We start from the raw sequence: 10,661 nt of genomic DNA on the forward strand, positions 1-10,661 counted from the left end.
AACAAATAAATAAATAAATAATAATAATAAAAAAAAGTATAAGAACAAAGGAATTCAATTTTATTGGCTGAGACAGCAAGGAGAGTGGACCTGGCTAACGTCCATTTGTTGTTGCTAGTAGGGAGCACCAATCTGCTGTAGCTTGGAGGTCTGCAGGAGGTCTGCATCTTCAAGGTGAACATTTCACAGAGGCCGTGTGCCCACAGCTCCAGTCTGAACTGGTCTGGTCTCAAGCTCTGGGATCCTCTTCTGAATCTGTAACTCCCTTTTCTTCTAATAGCAGTAAACTCAATAAGCTGTGAAAAGACCACCTAGAAATGGTTTTAAAAAACAATGAGCCAAGGATATTTATGGCAACAAGTGTGAGGCCTGGAGTCATCAGGTGTTTCGTCTCTTGTTTACAAGCCCATGGGAACAGAAAAATCTGGTTCTTGAGTTCTGTCCTATATGTGTCCTGGGACTCTTCTTGACTGACTAGTAATTAAAACCACAACATGATACAGGTAAGGTTACAATGATAAGTGCAAGGTATAGATAGAGCCCCGAGGAAGGAGGGTGCTATAGACTGAATTGTGTCAGTCCCCCAATTCATGCATTGAAATCCTAACCTCCAGGAGATATTGGAATCCTAACCTCCAGCATTTATTGATTAGTGAAAGAGCAAGGAAAGAAAGTTCTGGGGGGCCACTCTGGATGTGAAAGAGACTCTCTGAGGTGCTGGAGAGGGAATGATTAAGGTTGAATGAGGTCGTACAGGTGAGCTGGGATGGGATAGGACTCATAGCTTTATGAGAAGAGGCCACCAGACAGCTTGCTCTTTCCACCCACGCCCCACATGAGGATACAAGAAGGAAACCCTCTGGAAGCCAGGAAGAGAGACCTCAATAGACATCGACCCTCACAGACCTTGAGCTGGTAACAGGGGCTAGGGAGGGGGAGGAGATCGGGTGAGACACTAAGCTGCTATAGTAGGGAATCTGCACATACGTGTTGTTTATGGCCTGTCTGTCCTGAGTGAATTTTCCAGCCCGAGGACACATCTGGAGGAGGGCAGGGGGCCAGTGCTCGCTGCAGACCAGCCTCAGCACGGCGGGACGAGCATGAGGCCAGGTGTCCAGGAGGGTAGTAAGGAGCTCCGGGGCCGGACATCACAATCTCCTGGCAGCAGTGAAGGCCTGCTTACTGCTGAACTGTCTTTGTTCAACTCACTAAAAGGCAGCTGGAAATGAAAGGTTAAGGCACTTTCTTTAGGGTGTGTAGCGGCAGGATGGGACACGGAGCAGCATCTCTATGATGGGAGCAGGCAGGCGAAGGAGAGTCCCAAGAGCCCTCAGTGGCTTTTTCAGGCTTTTATTGAGTTTACCAGGTACATGGCAGGCAGGGGGGCTGGCGGGCCTCCCAGCCCCCGGCAAATCGTCCCTCTTTCTGGGCTCTCCGGCGTTCTCTCGTGACCTCTGCTTCTCTGCTGGGGCTGCTCTCTCAGTTGTTCCTCTCTCTGGTTATTCTCTTTCTTCTCTCCTGGTGTCCCCGTGATGCCGCCCTTATAAGCCCAGTCTCTCAGCTCGGGTGTACCCATCTATTCATGCCCACACCCCACCTCAGGTGCCCTTCAGGCATGCATTCAGGACCACAGGGATCCATCATCCATCCAAATGGTGGGAGGACAGAAAAGCCTGATACTTTACTTACCCTATAGGGTGTTAGCCACCCCCCAATCTTCCAGATTGATGGCTACCTGATTAAAGCACACTTTAGAGCTCACTCTATTTCTGTCTCTTCTTCGTTGGCATTTAGTGGTGACAGGTGGCCCAAACTCTGATCTTCCGGTTACACTGGGACTTCTAGCCTCTAGAACTGTGAGAAAATACACTGTTGCTTAAGTCACCTGGTCTGTGGTCTTTTATTATGGCAAACAGCTGAGTACGAGGGAAGGCTTCACCCTCCTGGGGAGAAGAGGCAAACAGGGTTTCTTTTGGTTTCCATAACTCTGTTGTCCTCCCTCCTCCCTGCTGCAAAGGGCATCTTTCTAAGTGCAGATGTGGTTGTGCCTTTAGAGGCTCACCAAGGCCTATAAAATATTCCAACTCCTCTATGTGATGTGTCCCATCACAGGAGCAGGATCCACTCTCTTGCAAGGAGGGGAAGGGTCTGCTCAACACCCTAGGGAGTTGCCACATGGGGTGCCACTTTCTAGTGATGAACTGGAGGTACCCATGGATTCCTTCTCCCTTGCCTTTCTTTTTTTTTTTTTTTTAAGAGTTATTTATTTATTTATTTATTTTTTTTTACAAAGAATGGGGGTACAGGCCAGATGTGCAGGAGAGTGAGAGGATTCACCAGAGACAGAATGGGGAACAGAACAGGCAGACCGACCGAAACACACTGCTGAGGGGAGCAGTGGGGGAGACAGGAGAGGTCTGCCGCGCCATGTGGGTATCTCCAAGACCGGCGGGGATCGAACCAGCACTACAGAGGCTGCGGACAGCTTCACAGCGCTTCACTCAACCGCCTGTGCCACCAGGGAGGCCCTCCCTTGCCTTTCTCAGAAGGAAATGCATGTTGGAGCCTAAAGAAAGTTAGGTTGATCTCTACGGAACGGAAGAACCCCATGATTGTTCCAAAGTCCTCCAAAATGGACTTTGCACCCCAACCCAGGGAGGGAGAAGAGCAGGGTTGTACCCTCCTTCTCCTTTGTCCCCAGAAGCCCCTTTCTCCTTTAAAAGCAGGTGAATCCGGCCCGGTCGCCGGGTGCTAGACGGGAAGAGCCTTTCTGCACTGGGAGCGGGTGGAAAAGAAAGAGGGAGACCACTTTGGAGAGATGGTGAACAAGCCTCTCGCAGGCAGTCCGCTTTGAAAAAAACGGAACCGGTGCGGGGAGCCAAAAGGGATAGCAGCATGAGGTCGTAGTCAACTCATTCTCAGGCTAGGGGCTCACGCAGTTGGGAACGTCCCAGGCGTGGCGGTGGAGGCGCCAACCTAAAGCCCAAAAACTCCTCGGAGGCTCCAGCCCTCACTGCGCGCTCGAGGACTGTGCAGCCTTCCCGCCAAAACTCGCATCCAACCAGAAAGCGCCACAGTACACGAGTTAAGCAAGGACCAATGGGAAGTGGGGTTCCGGGACTCGGCCCGCCCCTGGGCTCTGCAGACCAATGGCTGTCGAGGCGCCGGCGGACCAATTCCCTGCGCGCCCGTGCGCAGCGGCCGAGTTCGTTGGGCGCGCGGCAGGCCGGGCGGTTGGAGTCGAGCTGCGGCGGCGGCACCGCTCAGCATGGTAGGGCCGCAGGGCCGCGCGGGGTGGGCGCCCTGGCCCGGCGTGGGCGGGGTGGGGCGTGGAGGTGGACGAAGCCGCTCTGTGAGAAGGCCCGCGGGGCTCGGACGCCGGGGAGAGGCCGGAGGCCCGCGGGAGGCCTGGGCCCCGGCCCCTGCCTCGTCCCTGGGCTTGTGGGCGCCGAGGGCGGTGGCGGCCCGAGCGTGGCGGAGACCAGGGCCCGGGGCGGGCGTGGGCCCGGGCGGCCGCGGCTCCTTCTCGGCCGTGGCGGAGCCGCTGAGAAGGCGCCACCTCGCCGGGTTCCGAAGACCGGAGGCGGCCGGCACCGCTGCGCTAGAAATTACCCGGGAGCCCGAAGAGATTCTGTTTCTGTTTCTGGGGGTTCTGTCCCTGGAACTTGTCATGTTTGAAATGAACACTGAGACTTTAAAAGTACCTATTCACTCTAGAGCCACGCATGTGGACAGGAGAAATGACCCAAGACTGAGTAGCCCAAGGTTTCTCACTTCTTTCAAGTAAAAATAGCTTTCCTCGGAAGAGAGCGGCCAGTTCAGCCGGGCGCTCAAACAGAACGTGTCTTCCCGTTCTGTCAGGGTAGAGATGGACTGAACGTCGTCTTTTCGTTGTTCCAGCAAGGCCATCCTTAACCTGAATTTTGTCTGTCTGTCGGTGCTTGTGAACAATGTGCTGGCCGCCGGTGCAGTTCGAGCTCAGACGCCAGCACTCTCGCCATCTTTGATGACCCACCACCCGTGCAAACTGGAAGGGCTCGAACCCTCGTTGTCCTCCTGGGAAGTTGCTTCTATCTCCGTGTATTCTGAAAAGGTCTAGATACTCTGCTGGGGCGGCGGTCAGCAGAAGCAGAGGTTCATTGGCAGGAAGAGGCCTGGCGTGGTTGGAAAGGAAGGACAGGAGCAGAAAGGTCTGTTCGGTGGCAGGAAGTTGAGATATCTGGGTGGGTAGGATACAGTGGCATCTACCAAGACTGAAGAGACGAGTTGGTGTGGAGTGGGAAAAGAACAGAGGAAGTTTCAGATAATTTTTTTCAGGAAAGACAGCTGAGTAAAGAAACAGGAATTTCAATGCTTCGGGTGAAATGGCAATGAGAATTTCTCGTGGCTTTCTATTGCGAGTTAGGAATGATCTCCCTGATTGGTTTGGTTAGTTTTATGAACTCAGATGCAAATGGCCTTGTGGACAACTCAGCTCCCCGGTCCTTATTTTGTAAAGAAAGAAATTGTGTGGTTTGCCCAGGTCACAGAGCTTGCACTGATCTTGTGAGGGCTGAATGAGTAGAATGCCAAGTCAGGCATCTTGTGAACTTGAGTATCTGCATCTAAGTAAAGCGAATGAATAATCTCGCTGAAATGATGCGGATGGGTGGATTCTAAAGTGTTAATGAATTCCTCCTCTGGGTGAATGAGTTCCTTGTCAGTGTTCTTTCTAGAACTGAATGCTCCCTTTCGGGCTGTGGTGGAGCGTTTGCTTCATTGCATTGATCTTTGATGCCCTTGATAATTCTGAGATTTGATACTTGCGTGATAGGAAACGGGACTGGAAGGTGTACATTGGAATTTAAAGTGGACGGACACCTCAGTTTCATTTGATCTCATATAGTTGTGAGCATGATATGTTTAAAGCGGAACGAGTGATTTAGTGACTGTGTAGTTAGGCTTCTGACAGGAAGCTAATGGGCATCAAGAAAAGATACTCTTTCTGAGGATAGGGGTAGGACTTAAAGGAATTACCAAAGTACAGAGCAGTTTCCCACCATTTGCGATGTGTAGGCACCATTAACTCCTAGGTTTGAAGGCAAGGGTGTGGGGAGGAAATGGATACTAGAGTGAACCAGGCAGCTTTATGAAGAGAGTTACTGCCGAAAGTTGTGGCCTTGATAAATGCCTCATGCAGCACATGGCAGTCTGGCAGAGAGGGAGCCAGGGAGCAAGCACCCTGACCGCACCTCCCTCTAACTTCCCAGTCTAGCTGCTTGACCCTGGCCAAACCAACCAGAAGCCAGAGGACAGGCAGCCCTTTGGTATGGCCGGCCCGTAGGGGTCAGCCTCCTGGAGCTTAGAGCGGGATGGGAGACAAGTGAGGGCAGGGCAGATACAGAGGAGCAGGAGGGAGGCGAGAGCACAGTAACCGCCAGCACTCGGGCCATGGCTACCTGTATCCTAGTCTCTCTTTCCTCCCTTGACTTACTACCTTTCAGTTTATCCTTAAGTCAGGACACAATCAGACCTGTTATATTCCTCAGATAATTGCTGCGAAAGCCATAATGTGAAGTTTACTATTGAAAATAATGGGCTTTCAAGGTTTAAAATAACCTAATTTTGTATTGTAGCAAAAGGTTAGGGTTTGAGGAACTTAGCATTTCTTACCTACGGTGGGTCTGAGTAAGTATCACAAATTGCTGTCTCACAGAGCAAGGTCAGCTCTTCCTCTGGATTCACAAAGGTAGAAGATTCACTTAAGAATCATAGGTCATAAGTTTGAGAGTCCTAGCACTGAAGCACACAAAGATTACATTATGTTTTGCATGCCATATAGTGACACCGGCCCTGAAGACAAGTGGGTCTCACGTTTATGTTCTGGTTCCCAGCGCGAGTGTATCTCTATCCACGTGGGGCAGGCAGGTGTCCAGATCGGCAATGCCTGCTGGGAATTGTACTGCCTTGAACATGGGATTCAGCCCGACGGTCAGATGCCAAGTGACAAAACCATCGGTGGTGGGGATGACTCATTCAACACGTTCTTCAGCGAGACGGGAGCTGGCAAGCACGTGCCCAGAGCAGTGTTTGTGGACCTGGAGCCCACCGTGGTTGGTAGGTACTCAGACACTTAGACAGCTTTCTTGAGAAGGTGGGAGAACCCCACTAAAGCCCCTCCTCTGCTCCTTTCAATCCCTCTGCAGAAAGGCTAGGACATACAAGCGAACGCCCTCAGCCATGTTAGGTGAGAAATGGAAAAGTTTCCTTGAGTGAATGTGGGGCGCTGGCTCCTGATTTAGAAAATCCTCAAGTAGAGCAAAAGGCTGCTTTGTCAGCAGCAGGATGGCTGATGAGGGACCAATTGGTGGCTGCCTCAGCCCTGGTCAGGTGGGGATGTAGACTCTGCCTGCGGGGAACGTGGGCGCTCGCTGGTCCCTGCTTAATGCCGTGCTCTCTGTCCTGCTGGTGCACAAGAGTCTTGACCCGTGTATGAGACATAGAAAGTTACGTGGAGACCATTCATAGTGTTCTTCCAGGTTAGAAGGCCAGTAGTAGATTAGAAGGCCAAGGAGAGCTGCAGAGAGAGAGCGAGCAAGTCCTTTCAGTGGCCCCTCGGGAAGTGACAGAAAGGGCACCCTATGTGGCCTTTGTCTCCCAGGCTTTAGGGTGACAAATGGGACTGACTGGCAGAAGTCATGCTGCTGACCTGGTGGCTGTGTAGTATATAAGGGGTCTGGGGGTGTGAGAGCTGTTTCCCTTCTTGGGAACTGGTGGAGCTGGCATTTGTACCCTGAGCTGACAGAACAACACATGCCTAGTAGAAGAGACGTGCTTGCGAACCTCTGCCCTGATGGGCTCACCGTGGGCCTCAAAGATGGCAGCACATGTGTCCTCTCCGCAGATGAAGTGCGCACAGGGACCTACAGGCAGCTCTTCCACCCCGAGCAGCTGATCACCGGGAAGGAAGATGCAGCCAATAATTACGCCAGAGGCCATTACACCATCGGCAAGGAGATTGTCGACCTGGTCCTGGACAGGATCCGCAAACTGGTGAGAACGCGGGGAAGGCTTCCCGGGGACGTTGTCCTGGACAGAAGGGTGGGCCTGAGGTGGAGACCAGCAGGTCATTTTGACCAAACCCAAGTCGGAATGGTGAGTCCACATCCTGACACTGCAGTGTGACCACAGTGTGTCCACAGTTGTTTAGCGTCTGAGCATGATGCACGTTCACCAAGGATGATTTGAGTCCATAGACACGTGCCAAGGAATGTTTGGGGATGGTGGTGTGGCTGCTGCAGGCGTTGACCCGGGTCTCGTTTGCTCTCAGGCGGACCTGTGCACGGGGCTGCAGGGCTTCCTCATCTTCCACAGCTTCGGGGGCGGCACCGGCTCCGGGTTTGCATCTCTGCTCATGGAGCGGCTGTCGGTGGACTATGGCAAGAAGTCCAAGCTGGAATTTGCCATTTACCCGGCCCCCCAGGTGTCCACGGCCGTGGTGGAGCCCTACAACTCCATCCTGACCACCCACACGACCCTGGAGCATTCCGACTGTGCCTTCATGGTGGACAACGAAGCCATCTATGACATATGTCGGCGCAACCTGGACATCGAACGGCCCACCTACACCAACCTCAATCGTCTCATCGGGCAGATCGTGTCCTCCATCACAGCTTCCCTGCGCTTCGATGGGGCCTTGAACGTGGACTTGACGGAATTCCAGACCAACCTGGTCCCATACCCTCGCATCCACTTTCCCCTGGCCACCTATGCCCCAGTCATCTCAGCAGAGAAGGCCTATCACGAGCAGCTGTCTGTGGCTGAGATCACCAATGCCTGCTTCGAGCCGGCCAACCAAATGGTCAAATGTGACCCTCGCCATGGCAAGTACATGGCCTGCTGCATGTTGTACAGGGGTGACGTGGTTCCCAAAGACGTCAACGCGGCCATCGCCACCATCAAGACCAAGCGCACCATCCAGTTTGTGGACTGGTGCCCAACTGGGTTTAAGGTAGGACTGGGTGACATTGGGGGGTTTTCCCTGTTGGCAAGCAGCAGACCTGCCATAGAAGGCTTCCCCTTTGTGGAGAATACCTGTTTTTCCATGTCAGCTCAGTGCAGGAGGAATAACCTTAGTAATTAATTTGCTAAGTGCCTTATTCTTCAAAGTGTTTTATGTGCCCTGTTGCTTACAACCACTTTGTAATATCCATGGGACATACTAATATTTTATGATGTGGAAACAGACTGAAAGAGCTTTCGTATATAAAAATTTCACGGGCACAATGATAGGAAAGCATTAAGGGAGGGTCTACTGTAAAGCAGTCTATCTACATTTCTCCATTGCTCATCTAAAAAGTTTGTGAGCTCTGTGGTATGTTTAGTATATTAGAAATAGTGTTTCTTAACTTAAGTCAATTGTCATTGCATTTTAGGCAGCATCTACATTCTTGTAAATAGAATTTTAAATTCATTCTGCTGTTGAGGTGGTGGTGGTGGCAAAGGATGGTGCATTGCCGTCCTCCAAACCAGACTGGGAATACTGCCTCAAATGCAAAATCACTTTGTAATTAGGTGGCTCCTTCAAGCATGTTTAGTGACAGAATGAAATGTCCACCAGAGGAAAGCCGCACATGTACTTAGACGCCAAATAATAGAATATCCAGCCTGGGCCTATTATTACCAGTGAAGTGCCCCTCTGTGTCTGGGTTTGTTAACTTTGTGCCTTATTTTTTGTTTTTGAACAAAGGTGTGACTCACCACATTAAAGGCTAGTGAGTGTCTAAGGAGTTTAAAAAAAAAAAAAAAAACAAACCCAGTTATAATTCCAGATGAAAAGAGAAGTAGCAGAAATTGTGAGTCTTTTTCCCATTTGGAATGACTCTACCTCTGACTACACAAAAATTTTTAAGCCCATCTGGCCCTTAGTCGGCCCCGTTTTAAGACATCTTGATGGATCAGATTGACAAATTTAAAGTGACTTAGAAAAGTGTAAAATGGGGCCTCCCCGGTGGGTGGCGCAGCGGTTGAGCGCTGGGTTGCGAAGCTGCGCGCGGCCCTCTGCGGCGCCGGTTCGATCCCCGGCTGCTCCCCGGCCACCAGAGGAGGGTCCCACATGGCGCGCAGACCTCTCCTGCAGCCCGCTGCTCCCTCAGCAGTGTACTTCGGTCCTTCTGCCTGCTCTGCTCCCCACTCTGGCTCTGGTGAATTCTCTCACCCTCCCACACTTCTGACTGTACCCAGTGCATGTATAAACAAAACAAACAAACAAACCAGCAACAAATAAATAAAGCATGCCTCTATAAAAAAAAAAAAAAAATTAAAAAAATAAAAAAAAAAAAAAAAAAAAAAAAAAGTGTAAATGCACGACAGTTTCCACCAGATTTGTGAACATCCATTAAATCTTACATTTGTAAACATTGTAGGTTATTGGTTGGAATTGAAACCTTCATTCCCTATGTCTAGTTATCGTGCTCTTGACTTGAGCAGAGCAAATTTTCTCGGTCACAGTTGACCTCTGGAAGGTTAAGACATACAAGCAGCCTCTGGGAGGTACTGTGAGAGGTGCTGTGCCTTGTGTCCAGGTCTCCTCTTCTGAGTCTCTTGTGCTTCTGAGCCAGCAGGGAGGCCGCTCTGTTGGAGACAGTGAAAATTGCGTTTCTACTGTCCCCACAGCAGACAGTCCAGCCTGGAGGACCATGTTGAATTTCACTTCTCCTAGTGTGACTTCCCCATCTCTTTGCTCGGGGATAGCATTGAAAGTAAAAGACTGGAAAACTAAAAGCCTCTTCCCCTTCCCCCGGGGTGTTTGTGCTTAAAGAGATACTCTGTACATATTCATGGTATATTGTGTGCTTGTTTTATGGATGATATTGACAGAAAGAGGCCAGCAAGATGAGCAAAGGATGCACACGCCTTTCATGAAGGTGACAGACTGCAATCAGTGTGCACAGGTGGCCAAAGAGAAGAGGGAGCTGGCAGCACTCCCAATGGAGAAGCCAGCTGGCCTGGGCTTTAGAGCTGTGGGAGGGCAGGGTGAGAAACCCCTCTCCTTCTTTCTGCCCCTCCCAACTCTTCTGGGGGCTGCCTCTGTGCCTGACTCTTGCTAATAGCTATCTGCTCCAAAGGAAAGAGATGAAGAGACTCAGTGCACTCCCAGATGTTTGTCCATCTCCCTGAGGCTCTCTACTCTTTGCTACTCTACAGATGTTTTTAAATGTAAATCTTCACATAGAACTCAGCTAGCTTTTCTTTTTAAGTATACAGTATCCTTTGAAAATATACTAGATAGATTTCCTGTTCTTTTGCATGATCACACATGTTAGTGTTTCATTGTGTAGGTGTTATAATTTAACTAGCCCCACGATGGATATTTGTTTCCATTTTTGCCATTTCAATGTTTTAACCTAAATACATAAAAATTTTATACATGCTAGCTTTGTGCTCTTAATTGGGTAAATTCCAAAAGTGAAAACAGAGGTCAAAGGATATTAAACGTTAATACGTACTACCAAAAAAATAAATACTAGTTTCTAAGGGCATCATTTAATCTTGGTCCACAGCTGTTTTTTTTTAAAAATAAGCCACCACGTCTGAGGCCAGAACGTAAACTTCAGTCTTACGTTCTTTTCTCCGGCAGGTGGGCATCAACTACCAGCCCCCCACCGTTGTCCCTGGGGAGA

At 50.4% G+C, this 10,661-nt stretch overlaps 1 protein-coding gene across 1 annotated transcript in view; it reads left to right on the forward strand.

Annotated features, from left to right (window-relative positions):
- Positions 1–3,208: 3,208 nt before the first annotated feature.
- LOC119239980 (tubulin alpha-3 chain-like) overlaps positions 3,209–10,661 on the forward strand; it is a 38,576-nt gene continuing 31,123 nt past the window's right edge. Inside the window, exons 1-5 of the mRNA XM_054692785.1 lie at positions 3,209–3,271; positions 5,874–6,096; positions 6,884–7,032; positions 7,310–7,990; positions 10,619–10,661. Coding sequence (XP_054548760.1) covers positions 3,269–3,271; positions 5,874–6,096; positions 6,884–7,032; positions 7,310–7,990; positions 10,619–10,661 — 1,099 coding nt within the window. The 5' untranslated portion in view covers positions 3,209–3,268. The remainder of the gene's footprint in view (positions 3,272–5,873; positions 6,097–6,883; positions 7,033–7,309; positions 7,991–10,618) is intronic.

The sequence above is a fragment of the Talpa occidentalis genome, unplaced genomic scaffold, assembly GCF_014898055.3.
Source record: "Talpa occidentalis isolate TD23 unplaced genomic scaffold, MPIMG_talOcc4v2.1, whole genome shotgun sequence".
Lineage (NCBI taxonomy): Eukaryota > Metazoa > Chordata > Mammalia > Eulipotyphla > Talpidae > Talpa > Talpa occidentalis.